We start from the raw sequence: 24,816 nt of genomic DNA on the forward strand, positions 1-24,816 counted from the left end.
AACCTAACCTATAACTTTATCGTCAAAATTTGGACGACATACAAACCTATGACTTTTTGTCAAAATTTAGACGACAAAGCAAAGAATTCCTTTTTGGTCAAAATTTGGACGACTTCCTAACCTATGACTTTATTGTCAAAATTTGGACGACATAGCAAAGTATGACTTTTTTGTCAAAATTTGGAAGACATACTAACCAATGACTTTTTGGTCAAAATTTGGACGACATAGTAAAGTATGACTTTTTCGTCAAAATTTGGACGACATACTAATGTATGACTTTTTTGTCAAAATTTGGACGACATACTAAAGTATGACTTTTTTGTCAAAATTTGGACAACATACTAAAGTGTGACTTTTTTTATTGGACGACATACTACACTATGAGTTTTTTATGAATTTTTTTGACACATTTTGGACGACATACTAATGTATGACTCTGAAAGTGTTGAAAAAATCCCATATTTAGACAAATTTAAATATATAAATCAAGCAATAATAATAACTAAAAAAGGACAATTGATTAAAAAGTATAACATTACTATAACACGAAGCAAGTAAGGTATTATCTCACTTATAATGTCTTTTATTCATGAATTTACTCATATGTGAATTTTCTCCTAATGTTTCACTGTGTTCTGTGCATTTTGTGGCTCGAATGAATGGGCTTTATTTTACAGATTATTCTTGCATTAATGTGTCAGTGGTTGGCCTAGATAAAGATAAATATGATAACTGACTTTTGATGAGTTTTCATTTGTAGCATGCATCAAGTAAGTTCCCTTAAGGGAGAAATAAAATTATAACTTACGTACACATCTCCTTTCTGCTTTTGAATTTAGATTTTTTTTGTCATTGTTAAATTTGTCCACTAGATGGAGACAAAAAGTAAATGTCTCAGTTTCAAAAGTGTCATGTATTTTGTCCAACAATGAATCGCTAACACTAGTTCAAGGTATCCACGGTTGCATGATGATGTTACTCTGCCATTTTATTAGGTGTATCTAATAAAACAGCCGCACCTGGTGTGGTTTTTCTGCAGACACATGGTCGTGGTCAGAGATGTTTTTCTGAATAAATAGGTTGTGGTTATTTTAGTTACTGTTTTACATTTATATTATTATTTATATTATTTTGAAACAGTCTGCTCATTTTCCTCTGATGCCTGACATCAACAAGATCAACATTTTCTCCTTATCATTCTCTGTAAAGGTTCATGTGTGATAATCCCCACAAAAAGATGAGCAGTTACTGAAAAACTCCCAACAACCAGGACACAGTCACAGAAATCACCTTTCTCCATCATTCTGATGCTCAGTGTGGACTTCAGCAGCTTGTAGTGATCTGATGTCTCTGGTTACCTTGATGATGTTTTAGGACTGATTTAATAATGTTAAAAAGCCCTGCACAAACCCTGATTATTTGACTGAACTTTAAAGGACAAATACACTATAACAACAAGGATGTGTATTTAATATTTTAACTTCTTCACTTCTATGTTGTTGTACATTACTCGACTTCCCCCTGCTTCATATTTTGAGTTTTATCTATTGCACCCAAAGGTGTAATGTACATAAAACGTATTATTATTATTATTATTATTATAATAATAATGTCTGTTTTTGCCATATGACAGCAGGCTGATTAGATATTTGAGATAAAGAGTAGTTAAATAGGTGTGTAATAAGGTCACTGTAGGTTGAAAAGGTTGTTTTTTTTACCCCCTCCTCAGCCAGAGCTTTCTGCACCATCTTGGACGTTTTGCGAGTCATGGTGCGTGAGATGACGTTGCGCCATGTCTTGCCCAGTTTGCTGCCACTTTTCACCGCCTCCTCTGCTGTGATGCTCTCTGCCGCCTGTGATCAGAGGCAAACAGGTCAACAACATACGCAGAAATGTACAAAAATGTACAATAAGTCAAGTCTTCATGTCAAAATGTCAAAAGTCAGTGCCTCTGACTCTCATAGTGACAAAATCAACTCACTTCTCACAAACTAGACTTTGTGGTAAATAAGGGTTTGGAATATACACAAACTAAGTAAACCCACAAACACACACACACAGACACAGGAAAACACACACCTGTGTGCTCTGCAATGAAAGCTAATGATGTATTCAGTGTTTGTTAATGAGGCACTTAGATGCAGCAGACACTTGGTTTGAGGTTGTGTCCTCTGTAAAGAGCAAAGATGAACACGGACAAAGTGATCTGACCTCAGTGTGGAGTTGAAACAATTACTCCATTAATCGATTATTAATCGATTACTAAATTAATAGGCAACTATTTTGATAACTGATTAATCGGTTTGAAGCTTTTTTCATGATTTCAAGATTTCTGATGTTTCAGCTTCTTTATGTGAATACTACACGGTGGTATAGTGGATAGCAGGAGTGAGTGTGAGAGTGAATGGTTGTTTGTCTCTATCAGTGTATGGACTGGCGAACTGTCCAGGGTGTACCCCACCAATCGCCCGATGTAGCTGAGATTGGCACAGCACCCCCTGCGAGGGTGGTGTTTGTTAACAATAAAATAAAAGTGTTCCAAATGTTTTCATATTTATTAAAGATAAGGGAGGGAAAGTATAATTTAAGAGACATGAAAACCAAAACATAATATACATGTATTTCAAGAGAAATACTGTGTATTTTCTGGGTGTAACATTCAGTAACCACAATGACACATTCACACCCACACTGCTGTCACACACACACACACACATAGAGATGCAGTTTATTTTCTGTCAAAAATAGAGAGGTAAAGATGTTAAGAGGGTTGAAGGGAACATGCTCAGGCTCTGTGGTGGATGAAGACCTTCACCTTCATGAAGTGTAACGTGTGTGAGGTACTGTGCTTGACAAGCTCACACCAGAGGACATCCTGTCTGTCAGTCTGCACGCACACACACACACACACACACACAGACGGTGTTCGCTCTCATCTGTGCAATACTTCTCCTTCTTACTTCCTCTCTTCTCCTCTGCTTTTTTTTTACATGTGCCAACTTCCACCCACGATACGCAGAACATTACTGGGAAGTTATTAAAGTTCTTTTTAATAAAAAACAGTGTGTGTGTGTGTGTGTAAATGGAAGCTCACTGATAACAAACTCCGCTTGGCCTCTTTGTAGAATGAGGAAGAGTGAGACAAATTACCTGAAAAGAGCTGTCATTCAGGGACTATAAACTAAAAAAAAAGTTATAGACATCCACTTCAGCTTTTCAAACAAAGAGAGGTAAAACAAAATAAGCTCATCTTACATTCTCCTCCAGAGTGAAGTCCTTGTCTGATGCAACAGGACTGCTGGGTTTGTGCTTCATAAAATCCTTGAAACTGCTGGACCTTTGCAGACTGAGCTGTTGACACACGATGACATGAAATCAGAGGAGCAAGGTGTTGAAATCATAAACCATACCAGAGACTCCTCTGTCGGTTGATGGTTGTTTTTTAATGCAAACGCTGATAAAGATGAACTCATGACTCATTATCATCTCTGAACACACTGAATGTACAGTTTTTCCAACAGCTTATGTCTCACGTGCTTATCGACGACATGCACTGCAACACATGAAGCAACTGCTGCTGCTCAGTGGCTCTTAAAAGGTCAGTGGTGTCACATTCAGGAGGGTTTACCGACAGAACGGTGTATTTAAGTGCACTGAACTTGCAAGAATAGTTTCAGAAGTTCACCTCGACCAGGGCTCTGCAGTGGCTCCTCCCTGTAGCTTTGACAGAAAATATGTTTATCTTTATTTTCTTTCTCTCTTTCAAAGCGAACACTGCGTCAAATGCAACAAACTGTTTTTCCAACTTGATCAAGTGAAGAATAAACTTGTTTGTTTATTTCACATTCTCATACAGTGCTGGAATATTATTTATTTATTAGGTTTTCTCAAGCAGGAACTTTATAAAATCTAACTTTATACATTATGTTATCTTCATTTTATGGATCTAGATTGCATTATTTGGGTGGAGAAGGGACAAAAATGGCTCTTTTAATACTTAAGGTTGCAGACGCCTGATCTCGACCTTCAGCAGGCAAACAATTTTTGTTTCTGTGAATGTGTGCGTCATCGCCAGTGAATCCAAAATATGAAAAAAAATAAATAAATCTGCTGTCCCTAATCTTTATATCAGGGGTCTCAAACTCAAATGACCTGTCACCACATGAGCAGTCAAGTGAAAAAAAAGGTCCACCTTTCTGAGGAAAGACAATGAAATAATAATTTTCCAATAACATAATTTGAAATTTAAAAAGTGTTTTGATATGACACAATACAACAGAACAAAACAACAAAAACATGCAGAAATATCTCATTATAGCTTGAGATTGATTGGGGGGCCGTGGGTTCATATGCACTTCTGACAAGGACCTTGCTTTACTGTTCTGCAGCAGCTCAAACAGACAAACCACAGACAACATTGAAGTTGTTGGAATCTACAGTCTCACCATTAGATGTCATCATTTCTTTCACACTGGATCCTTAATAATATTGATAACAAAACACAACAACAATAATAATAATAGTAATACATAGAGTTAAAAATTAATAAATCATTTAAATAATGACTTCTTTTCATTATCATTAATAGATCTGTTAAAGGTTTTATTGTTCGACAACCATATATAACAGTTTTTTGTTTTTATGTAAAAACACATTGAGTTGTAATGTGCTGTTTTATTGTTATAATTCATATATGACTACATTTCAGCATGCGTGTTATCATTGTTTTTGATAGCTAGTTGAAACCACAGGAAACGGGTGAACTGCTGGCAGCCAATCATTGCAGATGTGCAGTCAGCGCTGGCAGATGATAGTCTCCATCAAAATATAACCAACCTCAGCAGTTGAGGCAAATGCCGGTTTGAGTTTTGTGTTTTTTTTTTTCAACCACACTTCACTTCCCTTTAAAGCCATGAAACCTTCAGATACATGAATCCTCTGTGAATACTGATCATGTCATGGAACAGTGACGCTCTCTAGCCTCTGCGATCGCCACCGGTAATTATGTGAGGAGACAGAGGCGCAGAGAACAAAGCCAGTGAGAGACATAATGACAACGTGCAAATTTGACCACAGCGTGAGAGATGTGGATGGAAAATGAGGCTCTGGTGTGAAGCGTAGGAGGCTCAGGCTCATGTTGGCAACTGGAGACTCAGGGAGCCAAAGCCACAAAAGTCAGCTCTGACTCAAACGACATCTGTAGCAATGATTCACCCGACAGAATACAGGAACCAGAGGAGCACAAAGAATAAACTTCTACACAGGAACAGCATCTTCCAGAGATTTGTGTTTCTTTGTAACTGTGTGCGTCACCACAAAAGTTTGAGCTGACATCCTGTGTCGAAAAGGATGTTCACACCAAAATGGCTGCACAATTCATCTGTATTCACATCATAACATTCACCATCATCACATTATATGACTGTACATTAATAAAAGCCCAATTTCACCACAGGGACTTTCTCACCTTCACTAAAACAAAGCAATAAAAACCTCAACTCACCTTCTTCTTCTGCACCTGCTCCTTCTCTGAGGCGTTTGAAGGCCGTCGTCTCAACATCTTCCTCAGTGGTCCTCGAAAGTCTCTATGCACAAACAAGGTTTTAATGCCCTTTAATCAGGGTTCGTGTCACTGTGCTCTCGCCGCCAGCGATAGACAACAACACAGAGGAAGACAGAGCGTCTCTCTGCTGCTGCTGCTGCAGTCAAGTGAAGAACAGAAGCTGTGAGAGGAAGTCACATGGCCACACAGAGACCGAAGAGGCAAAACCATTCCCCCCCCCGTGTTCAGGTTTACACATGACTTCTCTGGGTTTGTTACACATACTTTTCAGACTTGTGAAGTGTGCAAAACAAAATAAACACTGGTGTGTTTCAGTCCAGACCCAAGTCCTTCTTTAGACCAAAGACAAAAACATGTCATCCACATGACCCATAGGTTTCAGTTGGAAGACCTGTTGGAAAATAAAATTCCATCATCTTTGACCAGAAGGACTGGACAGTTGTCACATTTCTGGGGCAATGTTGCCACTCGGGTCCACCTTAAAAAATATTACAAGCATTATCAAGATTAAAACAATAGATCTATTTAAAATCATGTATCATCATCATAATACACCACAACAACAACACTGAGTCAATCACAGCAAGCTGAATTATGCAGTTTTTTCTTTTTGACACTGATGGGTAACCTATATTCCATGCAGAAGAACATCTTTCACGACCTTGATATTAGCAGCTCAAATAATAGACGAATACAAAATAATTGAGATTTAGTTAGCCAGGATAGTCGTTTGGGGATCCTGTGTAAATTGGTGTGGAATGGACAGTGAAAAGGCATCATTTAATACAACTTTGAGTGTTGATTTAACTTAATGTGAGTTCTGTGTCTTCTGGAGACATTGTTGTCAAAGTGTTCAAGCGACAGATGCAGCAGGTTTAGTTTTGGTACTTTGAAATAAATATACAGTAAATGTGAAGAAAGAACCTTGAGTTGTGTATATCATCTTGTTATTTAATTCTGTATTGTTCGTTATTAATTCAGTAATGTAGGAAAGGCACTGACGTGACGTCAGTGTCATTTTTGTAGAATCAGTCATAGTTAATCCCTACATTTTGGTGCCGAAACCTGGTACAGGACGGAAGATTGTGATGTCTAATAAAAATGACAAATCACCGTGAAGTAGTCTTGCTTCCTACAGGTTTTTGTCTGGTCTGGGAACTCCTCCTCTTCTAAAAGATAATAAATGACAAACCAGCTCACACCACCTGCAGTGTCACAGCAAAAATAATTGTGATTGCAATAAAAAACATGCACATTGCAATCACTTTATTATTACTTATTTTTTTGCATTGTACAGATAGAATATGTTTTTGGGTTAGAAAAGAATTTCAAACAAGATAAATCATGATGTCTTTGAAAGACCCCATGATTTATAACATGTAAATATATGTATATATTGTTGTGCACATCCAGTATATGTATGGATTGATGTGTGTTGTGTGTTTATATATCCACATTTATTTGTTTTCTTATTTGTTTTAATCATGATTTTTTTATTTATTATTTTTTGTGTAATCTTAAAAATGTCTTCGATGACTGCTCCATGAGCCTTTAAGGGGACATCTAAACCTGAGTGACGGGTGCAGTCTCTGCAAGAATATTTATGATTTACTCTATTCACAATTATCCAGATAATGTAAGTTCTCTTGATGATGACGTGGGATAAAAGTCCAACCCTTAATCACAGCAGACACGATTTGACCTTCAGCAGATGAAGTTGATGTGTGAAAACATCCTGACCAGACGATGACTCTTTGGGAGCCATTGGTCTCAAACGTGCACATAATAGTCGTCATTGCGGCTGAACATGTGGAAGTGAGAGATCTGCACAGATGACAGATTTAGAAACTAACAGCTCTCTGCAGCTGCAGCAGAGACTGCCTGCCAACGGCTACAAGTCCAGTTTCATCCAACAGAGGACATTTCATGCAGAAAACGCTTTCTGAGACTAACGGGTTTAAAGGTCGAAGGACTCTTTTTGACACTGTAAAAATAGCAAAATGAAGACAAAGACAACTTGTGTGACTCACAGACATGCGCATGCTTCTGAATATACACTCATCCAGCACTGCTAGTAAAAAGAGAGGGAAGTAGAGTGTTAGCTTGTTTTTGGTGGTGGTGGTGGTGGTGGGGGGGGCGTTAAGCAAACCACATGATAAAATGATGCCCTATATCAGTTTCCTGTCATTTGACTGAAGGTTGGCAACTGTCTGCAGAGCGTCAAGATAGTGTGTGAAACTGATAAACAAAAGGTTGACTGCTTTTGAAGGAATTGAGAAAAAAGAGTGCAAGACGGCAGAAGTACACGTTTAGACCCTCAAGTAAAAGTAGCAATACTTCACTGTGAAATAGAAGTAAAAGTACAGAATGAGGAGTATCCTTTAATAGAATTGTAAGAAATGAAAGTAAAGGCGCTCCTCCTGCAGGGTAGCACCTATTACATACTGATTAATGACTGTCATTGTTTTTTGTTGTTGCATTTATACTAAAATAATGTTTTTGAGAAGAAGATTTATGAGCTAAACAAAACTAAACAAACAACTACACAAGTGTAACTACTGTAGATAATTTCCTTAAAAGCTGTGTTGTAGAAGTCATTTTTTGACAACTATCGTTGTCAAAAATATGAAATCAAGTCCTTTCACCTGCCTTTTATCTTTTACCACATTTGAATTACTGTGCAGGTGTGGGGAAATACCTACAAAAGCAATATTCAACCAAGATATATATAATGCAGGAAAGCAGATTAATAAATAACGCACCTATCTACTCATGCATCCACCCACCCACCGACTTCCATCATCCGCCTACCCACCCACCTACGTACCTACCTATATCCATCTTTTCTCATTTAAATGTGAAACATTCAGTGTTACATGAGTCATAAGCCTTATCACTAATGAGTGGAAACCATATAAAATGTGAATGTTAAATGACCTGCAGGTCGAAGAGTCAACACTGTCCAGACTGCTGTAGGCCGGCAAGTGTCTTCTCCCGGTGGCAGCAAGCACCAAAATGATGTTTCTGGGAATATTAAAACATATATCGCACCTGTCAGCCAACAATATTAACATAACATTCAAAACAATATTTTTTTTGATAGCCCAAAAGTGATCAGACACCTCTCTTTCAAAGAGTGTTACTTTAATAAAATAATAATTACATGTGCAACATACTCATACTCAAAAAAGAAAATCACATAAAAGATAATTTCTAAACCTTTTAAGCCACAATATTAGACATTTATTCACAAAGTTAAATAATTAAACAAATATCCATCAGTTATTTAGCATTAAAAAAATGCTAAATTGCAGTGCATCTCTCAACCTGGCTGCTAAAAAAAAAGAGACTGCATAGGAGGAAACATCTGAGTGCAAGTCCTCTGTGGATGGACTGAGTGCAAAGACACGGCGACGCTCAGATGATGTTGTGGAGGAAAGCGATGGCCAGAGCGAGGAGGGTCAGTGAGGACGAGCAGACGGACGCAGAGGATCCTGGAGAAAGGAAAGGCTCAGTGTTTCTGAGCATCCAGTCCTTCTCCTCACGTAGTCCCTGTTTGTCCAGTTCAGGGCCCAACAACCCCCGGATGGTCTCATAGTATTTATTTAGCCACTGAAGCTGGAAAGAAAGTCAGGAGTTAGCCTCAAGAGTTCCAAAATGCACAGCAAATGAAACAAGATAATGAGCCAAGGGATTACTCAGGGATCAGTTGAAAGTGGTGAAAGAAACTTGTGCTTATTTATTTATTCTTGCACACTTATGATGTTACAAAAACATTTCTCTCTCTTCACATTAAAGGTAAAAATAAGAGAAGTTAAGTTTCACACGTGGTTTTGTTTTAACAGAGGATGTGTTATGATCCCTGAGCGGCAGAGAATCTACAACCTGAGGTTCTAAAAAGTTTTTTTTTTTTAGGAAACCAGCACTAAAGCTTACACGGCAGGCTTAGAATGATGTTTTTATTTACAAAATTACAACAGGAAACTGATGTTTATCACTGGATCAGTAAACTTATGGTGTGGGTCCCGAGGACCAGGGCCGAGAAACACTGGGCTAAGCAATACGCAGGTATACAGTACATAAGGGCCACTTACATATATGTATTTTTTTTTTACTAATTTCCAGAGATAAACGTGTTATTTGATCATCAGTCAGTGGATCTGAGACACATCCCCACAACAACAGAGGAAAAAAATGAATAAAACTGATAAAAAGTTGCCATCAAAGAAAATAAAAGCCCTATTATTGTGCTGCTGGTCTGGCAACCCATACTGCTTTGAGTTTGCATGTTTTTTTTATGAGACTGGGGAAACGTTTTCTGGACTCAACATGCTACACGCTAATGCTAATGCTAATGCAAATACATCACCGTGACAAACATAGAAGCGAGGGGAAATGAAAAGGAAGCATGCAACACTTTTTTTGACTGTTTTCTGTTCCTGAATCTATAGACATTTAAGAGCAAAATGTGTTTGCATAAAATATCACTGCTGCACTTGACAAGTACCAGTTCCTTGTATTATAATTTTTTTTTGTAATTCTGAAAGTTTTTTATTGAATTTATTTACCGGTTATGATGTTATGATCCCTGGTTTCATGCTTGAGAAATTCAGAAAGTTTTTATAGAATTTTGTAGTGGAAAACCAACCTAAACCGTGCTATGCCGTGGCGAGGCGAGCTGGGATCATAGTGGAAAAGGGGTCTGAACATCTTCCTGCCAAAATGGCGGTGTTTTGGTTGCATGATGAGATTGTGTGGCGTTTGCTACTGGAGCTCTATTGTTGTCTTACTGCTTTTTATACTCTTATTTGTTTTATTGTCTTTAATGCTCTTCAGATTAGGTATTTTATCATCTTCTGTGTATTTTAATGTGACTGTCCTGTGTTGTTTTTAATTAAAGACTGGATTGGATTAGATTACCTGTTCTGAGCTGAGGAGAGAAGTGTCAATCAGCTTCCTGTCGTAAGGAACCAGTGACACTGTTTCAAAGGTCAGAAAATTGTGACCAAACTGTGGGTGAGAAAAACACACAGAGACAGACGTTTACTCAATTTGTTACTTTGTTGGTATGAAATGGTAAACTGAAAAAGTATTGTCATAAGGTTCTGTGCCTTAGTTTGGACAGGTACGACCACAGCAACGTCTTCAATCCGGATCCCAAAGTCATTCTCCTTGTAATATCCAGGTTCTGAAAGAAAACCATCATCAGTTTGGAAGTTCTCTGCATTTTTAATAGGAGAGCCATTAAATAATCACTTTTTATAGTGATCATGATATTGAGTATCCTTTCTCTCTCACCTATAGATGTGAACATGCCTTCTCTGAAGGGAATGTTGTTGCTCTGGAAGCCAACTGGCCCTGCAAAAAAAGAAGAAAGAAATGACAGATTATACTTCATAAAAAAAGACTTTTTGTACACTCATATTGTATTTGTGTTTCTGTTACTTGACTGGACTTAGTCTTTAGTATCATATATATTCACCTTTTCTAACTTTTTGCTAATGCTTATACAAGTAAAACTGCAAAAATCCTTTTATTCAGTCAATCAGCACATGTTTATTTTGACAATAAATTGACAATTTAATACATTTTTCCCCAGAGAAAACTAGCATTTTTTTGTGAATATCTGCAGCTTCTTTCTGAACTAAACTCAACCACTTTGCACTTTTTAACTGATAGCTGATGAAATCTCCCCTCAGTCTAAAGAAAATTGTGATCGGCATTTTAGATTTTTTACTTTTTATGTTAAACTGTTGATTAGTGAATTGAAAACATGATAACATGTGGCTTAATCTATAACGAAAAATACCATTAGTTGCAGCTCTAGATACAGGGAGAGTTAGAGTTTAAGTTCAAACTGTTCTGGCTCCAAAGCTCTGTTTATCAATGTTTTAAACCAATCAGGTTAGGTGTGATCAGGTTAAAGTTAAACTTGTCTTTTATTCTCCTCCATATTTCTACTAAATACAATAATAATTTTTGAACTAGGGTGTGTAAAGTCTGTGTGAAATGAGCCTCACACTCGTGAACTCCAAAGTAGTTTCCGACACCATGACCTGTGCCGTGGCCATAGTTCAGGCCGACCTCCCATAATGCACGGCGGCCCAGCATCTCAATGTTTACACCTGTTGGGGAAAACAAACAGAGCGCGAATCAGATGTAGAAACACAGCCACTGAGTCTGCAGCGACTTGTGGAGAAACAGAGCTCTCTAGTGGTGAAAGTGGGAAAAGGTTTCTGAGCAGAATCATAATAAAAAATCTCTCATTGTAAACACTCATTTATATGTTCTTGCTTCCCACCTCGGGTCCCTGAGGGAAATACGGTTCGAGAGATCTCAATGTTTCCCATGAGCACTCGAGTGAATGCCTCCTGTAAAAAAAAAGAGATGGGATTGAAATTAACGTTTAATGATGGGGAGTTTTATGTTAAAGCAGTATATTTCTTTTTATGATGTGACAATAAATGTGAGACAAATATCAAGACATTTTTTTTTTTTTTTACAGCCAATACAAGAAAAAGATTTGTTTCTGGCTTATTTAATAAAATACTGCTCGAAAGCCTGATACACATTAAGTACGTGATCTAATATATAATATAATAAATTAATTTAATTAATTTCATTTTAACTTGCAATGAGTCCAGGGATCAACAAAGTGTAGTCGTATGTTTCCATCCAGCAAGAAGAGAACCTAAATTGTTCTTAGCAGAAGAGTTGTGTGGATGATTTGACAGGGAAATTGTAAATCTTTCATTAAACTTTAATTTACACTTTTAAAAAGAATGTGTTACCTTCTGCATTGCTGTAGGGGTTCCCCAGTGAACTGTGCGAGTGATGTCAGTGGTCCCGTCTCTGGGAGTAACAGAAGTGAGAATCATGATTACTCATTTTACATACAAGTGACTTGAAGTGAAACTGGAAGAGAGTGTGAAGCGAGTGTGCGTTTTGACTCACAGATACTGGCCACCGGAGTCGATCAGATACATCTCATCAGGTGTCAACCTCCTGCTGGTTACATTTGTTGGGCTGCAACAGGCAAAAACAGGAAACTTCCTCACTGATAGTTGTTGTAGACGACTTAAGGGACAATATTTGGGTTCAGACCATCAATGTACACATGTGCTGAATTATGTAGATTCATTTTACTCTCAGGTGCTTTTGTTTTTGCATATGTTAGATATAATCATGTTGTGACATGTTATTTTTCTGCCGCTAGTTGATCTTTGGGAACAGGAATGATGTAACCATACTCGTATGTTGCATCCTTCTTCTGAAAATGTGCCCCGTCAAGCAAAACTTTCAGATCTGACTGAGGAAGAGTTTGTGTGCAAGCATAGAAAAATAGACAGATTTGATCTAACTAAGCTTTGAGTACATTTGTTTTCGATAATAGAGGACGTGATAGCACTTAACTGTGCTGGGACACTGTGGTTCAGTGGACAGGGAGTCTTACCACCTGGAGGTTGGGGGTTGGATCAACTGTGCCTGGCAGCCTTGTTTGCAGGGTGTGAATGGGTATGAATGATGAGTGATTTTTGTTTGGCTGTCTTTAAATGGTCATTAAGACGAGAAAGGCGCTATATAAGTGTCAGTCAAAACGTCAAAGTGTCAGAGCAACCTTGAACTCACCAACAAGAGAAAAAGATTACTGTCTACTAAACATTGTGCTTTTTTTTTTTTAAACTTGAAAATAAGAAAATTCATGGACGGACAATAATAATTATATTTTAGCATTAAAGATATCATTACAGTTAAAGAGATTCTACATACCGAAAAAAATATTTTGATAATTTGCAGTGCTGTTAATTTAGGGCAGCTGTGGCTTTAGGTGGTGATCTAATATATTTCTTAAGCTCCGTACGACATATATACTACGATCTAAACTAAAAGTCATAAAAATGAAAAGAATGTTACCTGTAATGAGCAAGAGCAGCGTTAGGTCCACTAGCAGAGATACTTTCAAAGCTTGGGCCTCTGCTATCGCTCTGTTTGCTGGGAGGACGATACCATTAGCTGTGTGCAATTTCTGAGGTTTTTATTGAATGTCAGTTATTGTATCGACGTTGCGCGCTCACCTGCGACACATGTTGACGTATTCTGAAGCAGTCAGCTCGGTCTCCTTTCCTTCAGGCACAGCCTTCTCCAGCCACATCAGCAGCTGGATCACTGCGACTGCGTCTCTCACCTGCACGGAGCCAAACGTCTTTGAATAAGGTAAGATCGACGTGTGTGTCCACTGAAGTATTAAAGCTATCAGTAAAGTTAATTCAAATGTTCCACTGCTTAATGACATTGTGTGAAGATATAAGTCTTCCAATAACTGTGTTTAACTATGTGTGTTCATGAACTGTACATGGTGGGCTGCTTGTATTAAACCTGAGCATGTTTGTGCGCGGTCGACATACGTGAGCGTCCCTCAGGATTCGCTGCTCGGTGTCATCTTTGATGGCTTTAGTTGTTAACACAGGGGAGTAGGAGGTTGTCATTAGTTTGTCCTACATAACACACAAAAGCAATTATTAAGAAAGCAGTAACAATATTAATAATATTGTTATATGTAGCGCAGTATTTATTTTATTTCTGAAACGTCTACATTACCTGTGGTGTAATGATCTCGTAAAGTGCATAGTTTGTATATTCTGTGCCAATCCATACTTTAACTCCGGGCTGGGCCACATACTCCTCTAAATGCTTTCGAACAGATTCGTAGCTTTCCAGCTGCACACACAAGGACTCTTCACAGGAGGTGTTCAGGTACTTCTTCAACTCCTCCGTCACTCTGTTCATGTGGAGAAAGAGCCTGGTAGATACAATAGAAAGGAAAGTAAACACGGTGGTCCTAGGTAATATATAAAAAAGATCATATGATTGTGTATACATTCAGGAACAGAGACAAAACGGACACATTTAAATAATCCGACATGGATTTACCATATTTTATCCATTGTGAGCAGTGTGTAGGAGTAGAAGAAGGGGTTATATGGGATGTCACTGCCGCGGAGATTAAAGAGCCCTAAAAAAAACATAAATATTCAACACAACTGACTGACGGCGGCAGCGACACGTTCATTTTACATCATCTTACGGGTTAATCTGAGCACACTGACAAAGTCAGTGTCTGTGTGTGAGGAGTGTGACTTTCTCTGTGTGACTGTCATTGAAAACAGATTTGTTAATTCTGAAATTAGGAGTCCGAAGACCAGCGTTCGTCCTGTGTGTAATGAGGAAGAAACTTTCTTAATACAATTTTATTTAAAATGGGCTAAAATGATTAGTTTTAGAACCTTAATTGTCTGTTGTCAGTCATCTTCATGTGCATCACACACTTCCTTGTGTTTTTGGCCCAAGTTTCTATGAAAACATTATTCATCACCCTGAATGGTCCACAATTAAGGATTAAAGACAATACATTTGTGACATTAATATTGTATTGCAAGGTCCATTTTTGCAATGATTTGCAATTAATATTCAAATCCCTTTAAAATGTAGTTGTCTAAATAACAGTGAATTTAAGTCCGTTTTGAAACTTGTAGTTGATGGTCTTTAGATAATTATCTAATTGTGTTTCCCAGTTGTGAACAACAATAAATGGATCTAGTCACTACAATTAACATACTTGCATATAGAGAAGCTGTAAAGCAGTTTTAAAGTATGATCTTTGTGGAAATTGAAAATAGCTTCTGTAGCCTCATGAAGATTTTTAGAGACTTACAGGCTGTTTCATCCAACGCTGACAGCAGAAGAGCTGTGGGCTGGTACGGATTGTCCCTCATCTGATTCCGTATTTGCTCCACTTTGATTTGCCAGGACCTTTCTGCAAAGGCACACATTTTTATTGTACTTCACTCATTTATATGACAATAAACACTTTGTGTTCCCGACCTCATGGGGACAGTAAGCCTGTGTGGTGGGTCATCCACACCATCTCTCTATGAAGTCACTGGCTTAAAAGTCATAGAGCTCAGTAAAAAGACACAAAATGATTCACAGAGATGTCAGGTGATTATTTATAGTTTGTTAATGACGAGCAGCATCTTTTGTTGGACCACCTTGATGACAACATGCATTCACCATGGCATTGCTTTGATAAGCTTATGCAATGTCTCAACATTTATTTTAATCCAGAGTTGCATAACTTTTCACCAAGATCATGTATTTACGATGGACTGCTGTGTAAAGTTTTTTACAGCACATCCCAAAGGTTTGGACTCTGGTCGTCAATCCATCTGTGAAAATGATGACTCATGCTCCCTGAACCATTCTTTCACAATCTGAGCCTGATGAATCCAGGCACTGTCATCTTGGTATACTCCCAAAAAAGGCCTGGTCATGAAGTTCATTCATTCTTTCATTGTCCATCACTTTTTATCCTCCACATGAAGGTCACTGTGCAAATCCCAGCTGACAGGGCAAAGGGTGGGGTGCACCCTGGACATGTCTCCAATCCTTCACAGGTCCAACATAATACAAACAACCATTCACTCTCACATTCACATCTATGGTCAATTCAGAGTGTCCAATTAACCTCGGCATGATTGATTTTTTTGGACCGTCGGAGGCAATAAGCAAAAATATTCGCGTATGTGACTTTTACTGTGGAGTTAATGATCTCAATCACTAGTTTCAGGACTTCTTCAGTTGAACATGATGTCAATTTGGTAGAAAGAAAACCAGACAATAAATCACGAGCACATGTCATGAGTGGACACCATGTGATTTATAGCTAGTGTCTGGCTGCAGGTGACGTCTGTGAATTCACCATGTCAAACGTCACATGGTGAAATCGCAAATGCTTTGCACCCAGACTACTTACTCATTTTATATACAGTCTATGTTTGTCTCCTGATATCCCAATAATAAGTACTTAGTGACTATAGCCACAATCTCCCCCCCCCAAGGCAGTGTATATAAAACCATTGATTATAGCAGTTTCTAAGGATGTGAATAACAGTGCCTTATCTAAATGTAATGCTTCCCACTAAGTGCAGGCACATTAAGGATTTCCCCGTTGCTCTCCCCTTTTGTCTGACTTTTCTGTCGTCTGCATATCACTCAACACTCTGCCCAGACAGACAGATAAATATAGCGGAGGTACAACCTCCGATGCCCAAACTCTGAAAAGCTGCCAGACTGTAATCAAATGTACACACACACACAAACACACCACTGGGTTTATGATGTCCTCCATTTGTTCCATTTGTCTCTTCTCTGACCATAAAAGCTGAGGCTCATGGGCGTCCAGACAACTTCCTTATCTCTTCCATTCTCTTCCAAGTCAGTGTTTGATCTGCCATCCAGACCGACCCGACATGAGCAGAACATTTATGGCTGTGTTTGTGGAGCCACTTCTTGCCCTCTGTCCAGTTTGCAGGTATTTATCAGCAGGTAGATAAAGGGCACTAATAAACTGTACAGTGTGTATATGTACACTTATACAAATGAAATAGGACACTCACGTATGACTCTGTCTGGGAGGCGGGTGAGGTTTTCAGGGCCTATAGACGGTTTGTCATTCCACACTTTGTCGACCAGGTTTTCAGGAATGGACTTGAGACTGCGATTGCTTGAGTCCAGATTGAGGACGTAGTCCTCCTGTGTTTCTAAGGGAGGAAATTCGGGTGATTACACACAATGAAGTGAATCAATCAGAGGTAAATTGTCTGTGCGGCGCCTGGTGGCTCGGTTCAAAATGTTCCATCTATGCTTGGGATCAGTTTACTGATGTTAACCAGGACTGACAGGAAGGGCTGGAGAACAGAGACTCACTGAGCGAGAAGAGGAAGGGATCAAAGCCAATGTGGCCGCCTGACGGGACCTCAGAGATGAGCCACGCTGCCAAACTGATGATGGACACTGGAGAACATTTAAAAAGTCATTACATTATCAAATAAGCAAAAAAACTGCTGTTTCAAAAAATGTGGAGTGAAATATTTTATGGTCAGTTTCATTAAACTACACAGTGTTAATACAATTTCTACTGTCTCTGTATAATGTTAGAGATTCACTCTTTTTTGACGCTAATGGGATGAAAAATTACACATTATTGATTTTCCTGACCAAACTGAACATCATGTTCTTTTTATCACAAATAGATGCTTGAAACTCATATAATTTTGGTTAAATCTATTAGGGTACATACTGTTTAGTGAACAGTTTGGAGTGAAAGACAAGATCATTCTATATCATGAGGTCCTAAAATAAGACGCCGCCTTGTAGCACTTCAAAAAACATATGTTGGCAACCCCCCCCCATTTCACATTTCTCACATGAATATTCCTATGGTAGAAGTTTACTGTGAATTACTGTGAGTGCTTTTTATTGTGATGCATTGTGCTTATGGTCCCATCCTGTCTAAAATAAGAAGGGATGAGGAACTTACACTAACTTAATTAACAAATGACACAATAATTTAATAAATTAATTAACTTTCTGGCTTCAGTGCTGTTGTGGGATGCTATGTGTATACGCCTACATAAAATTACCTTCGGAACCAAAGCAAGAATAACGATCTGTTTGCCGATTTAAAAATGTGTGGCCATGAAGAATTCAGTTTGTGCATGAGTGATTTTTTACCATTTTAGATCAGACCCATAAATATCTGATTGGAAACATGTCCTCCGTTGTCATAACAAGCTGCCACAATGTGATCACAACCCACCGTCTTCTTTCAGCTCCCAGTTGCAGTCCATCTGTCTCTCAGCTTGAACCCAGTAGCGACTGTCTGTCCACAGAGTGGCCTTGGTCTGAGTGACTACAGCAGTGCCTGCAGAGAGTCAGGGCAGCAGCTGCTTTAATACGGAGAGAGGACGGCGGTGACAGTGAATTACAAACGACTATAAATGTCAGAGATGAGTTGGAATAATGTGTGATGGGCCAGCTAAAGCGTCAAGTGTGGAGAAAAGAAAAGGTTAAAAGGAAGCAGCGGGCAAACTGGTGACGTGTGGTGGATATTTAATCAGGGATTATATTACCATTCCACTGTTTTACCCTCACATAAGGATAAATACACTCCACTGGGTAAGAACATCTGTGAAGATCCCTCAATCAGAAATGATCAAAACCTACACCCCAGCCCGCCCACTCCGCTCTGCATCGACAAACCGGCTTGCTGCTCCCTCACTGAGAGGATCACAGAGGCACTCGCAGAACTCGAGACTGTTCACTGTCCTCGCTCCCAAATGGTGGAACGATCTCCCCATCGACATCCGGACAGCTGAAAGCCTCCACATCTTCCGACGCCGACTAAAAACACATTTGTTCCGACTCTACCTCGACTAAGACGACAAAAAAAAATAAAAAAAATTGTATTGCACTTATGACTAGCACTTCATAGTTTGTTCTACTTGAAGCTCTTACTTACTTCTAGCTCTTATTTGTACCCAAATGTTTAAATGCACTTTTGTAAGTCGCTTTGGATAAAAGCGTCTGCTAAATGACATGTAATAATGTAATGTAATGTAATTATCTAAAATGACATTCTCCATGTCTGATCACTAATGTAGGCCCAAGAAACGTGACTTCTCTTCATGGAGTGTGATGTAGCATCACATTACTGGTCGTCGGGATCTATCTACTCATCCTTTCATCCGTGCAACAGCTGAGTGCAGAATATATATGCATGATCATTAATTTTGTTCGCCATTATCGCACGGAAATAAAAATCTCTTGATTTAACGGTCAAGTTGCTGTGAAGGAAGAGGAGAGAACAGACGAATGAGAGGAGGGAACGATGCAGCAAGTCAAGGTGATGAAAACCAGATGAACAAAGCAGCAGGCGTGATGGTGCTGAGGGTGTGGGATGAAAGTAGAGGGGCTACACGGCCACAGAGGAGGAGGAGGAGGAGGAGGAGGAAGAGGAGGAGGAGGAGGATTGTACCTGCGGAGCCTGTAAAACCAGTCATGAAGGCCATTCTGGCATCACGTGGTGCAATATACTCACTCTAATAAAAAAACAGAGCAGGTCACATCCATGAGCACACACACAAGGTTTAAAGATGGTTTAAATATGATTTAAATATGACGGCAGATGTACCAGGTGAGCGTCAGTGCCAGGGATAATGTATGCAGATATATTCCTGTGAAGCATTTGCTCTCGTAACTCCTGCAGCTGGAGCGTTGTATTTACTGCTGTGCTTGGCAGGTACTGTAACACAAACACAAACACAAACACAAACACAAGCACACACACACACGGAGTGAGAGTCGGAGTTAAAATCCTTCACATCCAATTAAACCGAAGTGGCAGCTGATTCATCTTTTTTGTATCACCCTCTGTAATCATTAACCTCATGTGCACTAACTGTCACTCGTTATAACTGTGGGGAAACCACGCCATTAAAAACTTCACTACAGTTTGTCGTCTCATTGTTTGTAACTTCATGAATAAAGTCAATAAAGCCAGTCAAAATCAGCATGTTTTCACTGATAAGCCGATCTTACCGGAGGGGACAGAGAGCAGTTCCTCTCAGTTCGCCTGTACGCAGCAGCAGCAACTGTGTTTCCTGAAATGACAAACACAAAGAAAGGGGAAAGACCTTGGAAAACTGACAGAGAGAGTGGGACCAAGCTGAGCTGAGCATGGGCACATTTTTAGGACAGTGAACGCTGAAGCTCCATTTTATCACAGTTTATCATGCTGAATGTTTTTGGACACAGTTACAGTCAGAGAAATATGTGGAATCAACGTGAATCAAATCTATAGATTTAAATGGACGGAAACTGTTAATTGTACAAACAAAGCTGATATATTCCTCTTAGATCCTGAAGTGTATACAAATTGTCAAGGAAAGAGCAGATCACAATTTCGTATGCCTCATTTGCAAGCTGTGACACCATTATTGGCACAAACATGGCATAGTATTTTAACTCCATGCAAACAAATATATTTTTGGACACAAAGAGTATCTTGTTCTATAAAAAAATAGAAACCTTGATTAGAAGCTAAAATTCAAGTCTTCACACACATTGCACAACATCAGTGAAGATAAAAAGGAACTTTTTTTTTACCTGCCAGTGCTATCAGAGACAGAGACATCAACCAGCCACAGGAATGCATCGTGGAGTGACGAACAGATGCACACACACACACACAGAGTGGCTATAAAGCAGGTGCTCTGCTGTGTATGCAGTGTATGTGAGAAAGTGGGTGTGGGTTTTTGATGAGAAAGTGTGTGTGGGTGTCTGCTTGTAAGTATATGGCTGTCCTCTCTCTCGCTCTCTCTCATTCGCTCCTCTTCTCCTCCTCCTCTGCTTCTGCTCACTATCTCCTCTCCCTGTGGCCCTCTGATAGCAATCACGTGCAGTGGTTCTTCAAGGGAGAATCGGTGGAAAAAAGGGGAAAAGAATTGTCGTATCACTGTGAACACCCACCAATTTCTTCCCAGTACATTAGAATTATAGAAGCTGTTGGTTATAAATTCCAACTAGGATGTGTTTAGTGCATGTGTTATTAATTAACGTAAGAAGACACTACAAGACAACACACGCATGTGTGAGTGTAGTGGGGTTTGTCCGTGGATAGATTTTTCTAGATGTGAGCACATGTATCACCATCTGCATCTGCAGATGCACAGAGTACAGATAAGTCCTATACAAGTCCTTGTAATCCTGCAGAGGTTTCCTGCAAAAACTGCCTTTGTGCTTAGAGTATTTTTAAATCCTTGTAATCAAGCCAAATGTGTAATGGCACTTAGCTGAGAGGAGGAGGAGACAGCAGGGATATGGGGGCATATGCTCAGTTTCTCCTTGAAGACACTCATAGACTAGAATTTGGCTGATGTCATTAAAAGTGACAGATGTACTAGAAGAAAAAAAAAAGTGACACAGAGAGAAGAACGATGCATGGCTCGTCTCTCACCTCCAGCTCCGGGCCAGTCACAGGGTTTGATAGTTGTGGATTCAGAAAGTTTAGAGTTCACAACTGCTGGCTTTGGGATGCAATGAATGTCATCCTGACAAACTCAAACTTGCACTTTACCGGCCCAGTGTGTAAGAATTAGTGACATCTAGTGGACTATGAAACCACATTTTCTATCAAACAATTTCTATCTTAACCCTTTCATGTGGTCACTAGTGATCATTGTGGTGGACAGCTTGATGGTATAATTGCACACTAGCCACCACATTGGACCTTTGTGCACTTTTTCCTTCATCAAAATCCCTCCTAAGTGTTTGCATTTGCCTTTTGTAGCAAATTAAGTTTCTAAATCATCCAGGTCGTCTTTACACTACAGTTTTGCCATTCACACACACTTTCATTTCTTCTTTCATACCCATTCACACAATGCACATGCTAGCACAGCATGTAGACTAGCAGAGAATCAAACTCACAACCTTCAAGTTGAAAGACGACTCCTTCTACCACCAAGCTACCGTTGCCCTTCACATCTTCAGAACTTGACAGACCTTAAGACGACATGTCTGGCTTCATAAACCATGACCACTATCATTAATTATTCAGCAGTATTAATTGTAAATTGCTTTATAAAACAAACGTATGGTTTGATTAAGTGTTGCCTGTGTGTTACTTAGAATGTGCTGCCATTCCTGTTGTGTAACTTACAGGCAGATTGCATCTTTGCTAAAATCCTATACTATGATGCCACAATGATTATGTTTAGGAGGTATTTACAATGCTTGGGTATTGCTGATGGCACTAGATATATAGTACTAGTTAAATGATCGCCACAGTGTCCCTGCAGGTAATGATTATTTTATATCAGAACATTGTTGCGATAATTACCCCGTTCAAATGTCTTGTTTTGCCCTGACTAACTGTGCAAAGATTATGTACTTGACTATCAAAATGTTTGTCGATCAGCTTTCTGACTACTGACAACTGTGTTAACGAAATAATACTTGTTATTAAAAAAGTTATGGAGTTGAATAATACCTGCACAAACATTAACACCCAAAAGGTGTTGAGATTTTAGTCAAAACAAAGAACTAAGCAGGTTGAGGATTCATCCTCTGGAGATCAAGGATATCTTCACAACTTAATACATGTGGGTTACAGTATATACCTTTTGGAAACATACATATTCAGTGTAATATTAGATATTCAGAGTAAAATTAGACACTTGATGTCATGATTTATACCGTGAACTGGGTTGCAAAGGTTTGTCATTTTTAAGAAGTGGGTTATTTCATCTTGCCCATGCACAGAATTGTGCTCTAATTTGAGCTTGTTTCAAGTAAGGGCCTGGTTTTCTCTGCGGTTGACTTTCTGGATTACAGTTCTATTGTAGTCAACTGTCAGTGAACAGCAAGAGTTACTGTGCTCTGCAATGATTTAGTTAATAAATACATTCTGGTACAGCAACAAAATAAGACAATAAAATAATCTCTTCATTAAATGGTCCCACTCACACTTAACTTAACAATGAGTTCAATAAAGCCCAATACTGCTTTGACCTTCAACCAATGTCACCTGCAGTATAGTGGGAAGAGAGAGCGAGAGAGAGAGAAGAGAGAGTGAGAAAGAGAGGGAGAGAGAGAGATACAGCTGTTAATGTTTGGCCACCATCTGTCATTGCTTACAAATGGGAAACTGCAAATGAGCCAGCGCTGGTAATAAATCTTTCTCTTTTTTTTTGCATAATTCTTTGATAACACAGACAAGCAGTAAAAGTGATTATGCAACTTTAACTCCCATGTAATAAACTGTTGATAGGAAGCAGTTGGTGCTTAGTACCTGCGGGAAATGGAGACGGTTTTATCTCATTTACTGGAGTCAGGTCTGCGAGCATCTTCAGGGTTTTGCTGTTGAATTAGTTGTCACATTTTATCCAGAACACCTTTTGCATAAGGAGCGCACCATTAAAAAAGCTCATTTTCTTTTTGTGAAAAGGTGTCTTTAGTTTTGTTCCTTCCCAGTCAACAGCTGTCATCAGTAGAGATGAAGATGACTGACTTTGAAATCAGAATTAGAAACAACAACATAAAGCACAACAAAATCAAATCATGCAGTCTGATAGTACAACTGAGATATTATTTCAGATTAGTTATTAGGTTCACTAATAAATCTATTAAACTTGCTTTTAAATAACAATAACATATTGTTTAAATAATAAATAAATAAAAATAAATAAATAAAACATGTTTGGTTTGTCCCTTGTTTGCTACTTTAAAAATGAGGCGGTCCAAAATGGCGGCCTTCATAGAGCTGACCCAGAGCTGATTCACACACACTTAAAAAAATAAAGTATATTTATTTTATAGATGGAATAGATGGAAACTTTTCGATTTCAGGTTGCCTTCTTAATAGAATGTAATCAATTCTATTAAGCTGATTCCTACCTGTCACATTTCCTTAGCTTCACATGTGCAGTGCTACAGTCCATCTGCACTGCATGTGGTTTACACATGATGCAAAAACATTGTTTTACATTGGCACCAAAGTAGTGACAGAATTCTGCCATAAGATTTAGTAACAACAAATGACCAAAAGGGGGTGCAAGTGTTCCATTGTAATCTCTTGAGTGCACAGACAAGTTCATCTTATTAAAAAAAAGTGAAGCTAAATTGTATTTGTGTACAAATCCACATGAATGATGTACTGTGCAGCAGTTACAAAAAATAATGATGTGCGTAACTGTCATGATCTTCTCTCCGTCATCTTATTCATCTCAGCTCACCAGCCACTCCCTGCTCATTAGTCCAACTCTCCCCACCTGTTGCATTCAGCTGCCTCTGATCACCAATCAACCCTGTATATAAACTCACCTCTCAGTTCACTCAGTGCCAGATTGTTCTATGTCGCCAGTACTAGTCTCTTCCAGTGATCTACTCTGCCTTCCGCCCCTGACAATGGATTCTGCCTGCTTGTTCCTGTGGTGGACCAGCTCTGTGAAAGACTATTGCTGAACATTGGGTTAAATAAACGTCATTACCAACTGTCTGCCTGCCTCTGTGTACTGCATTTGGGTCCTTTCCTGATTCATTACAGTAACAGTGAGGTAAATTCACAAAGGCGGATATTTAAGAGGTCATATCAGTCATAACAGATTTACATTATTTCTAAGACTAAATAATCAAGAACCCTGCTTAGAAACATACAAAATTATTAATGCAGGAATCTTTTAAAAATAACTCGTAAGAGCCACTGGAAATATGCCACTTATCTATCCATCTATCTCCATCCATCCATCCATCCATCCATTCATCCATTCATCAGTAATCAGTAGAATCGATATCAGGCATTACCGGATTATTTTCCCTGATTAAATTTATTGTTCCCACTTATATATAAT

At 38.8% G+C, this 24,816-nt stretch overlaps 2 protein-coding genes across 2 annotated transcripts in view; both read right to left on the reverse strand.

Annotated features, from left to right (window-relative positions):
• Positions 1-5,916, reverse strand: part of sash3 (SAM and SH3 domain containing 3) — a 10,333-nt gene extending 4,417 nt beyond the window's left edge. Inside the window, exons 1-3 of the mRNA XM_044041126.1 lie at positions 5,507-5,916; positions 3,259-3,354; positions 1,722-1,856 (exon numbers count right to left, since the gene is read on the reverse strand). Of these exons, the coding sequence (XP_043897061.1) occupies positions 1,722-1,856; positions 3,259-3,354; positions 5,507-5,563 (288 nt within the window). The 5' untranslated portion in view covers positions 5,564-5,916. The remainder of the gene's footprint in view (positions 1-1,721; positions 1,857-3,258; positions 3,355-5,506) is intronic.
• Positions 5,917-8,865: 2,949 nt separating this feature from the next.
• Positions 8,866-20,718, reverse strand: xpnpep2 (X-prolyl aminopeptidase (aminopeptidase P) 2, membrane-bound). The gene is made up of 21 exons (XM_044039676.1): positions 20,573-20,718; positions 20,006-20,067; positions 19,599-19,709; positions 19,443-19,506; positions 18,225-18,329; positions 17,333-17,419; positions 17,023-17,166; positions 15,279-15,380; positions 14,498-14,579; positions 14,165-14,366; positions 13,972-14,061; positions 13,642-13,751; positions 13,481-13,558; positions 12,521-12,592; positions 12,358-12,418; positions 11,868-11,937; positions 11,587-11,691; positions 10,865-10,924; positions 10,678-10,754; positions 10,487-10,576; positions 8,866-9,184 (listed from the first exon to the last, which is right to left on the reverse strand). Exons 1-21 carry the CDS (start codon positions 20,619-20,621, stop codon positions 8,984-8,986), a joined length of 2,022 nt encoding a protein of 673 aa, XP_043895611.1. The 5' UTR covers positions 20,622-20,718; the 3' UTR covers positions 8,866-8,983.
• Between the last annotated feature and the right edge of the window lie 4,098 nt (positions 20,719-24,816).

This window comes from Solea senegalensis, linkage group LG12, assembly GCF_019176455.1.
Source record: "Solea senegalensis isolate Sse05_10M linkage group LG12, IFAPA_SoseM_1, whole genome shotgun sequence".
Classification (NCBI taxonomy): Eukaryota; Metazoa; Chordata; class Actinopteri; order Pleuronectiformes; family Soleidae; genus Solea; species Solea senegalensis.

Bases quoted from the DNA above. Each gene is read 5' to 3' on its own strand.
- xpnpep2 (XM_044039676.1), bottom strand. From the start codon at position 20,621: ATGCATTCCTGTGGCTGGTTGATGTCTCTGTCTCTGATAGCACTGGCA. The intron at 17,420-18,224 runs GTGGGTTGTGAT...AATGTTCTCCAG, and splicing joins CTGGGAGCTGAAAGAAGACG to TGTCCATCATCAGTTTGGCA. The intron at 11,938-12,357 runs GTAACACATTCT...TTTTTTTTACAG, and splicing joins CCCCTACAGCAATGCAGAAG to GAGGCATTCACTCGAGTGCT.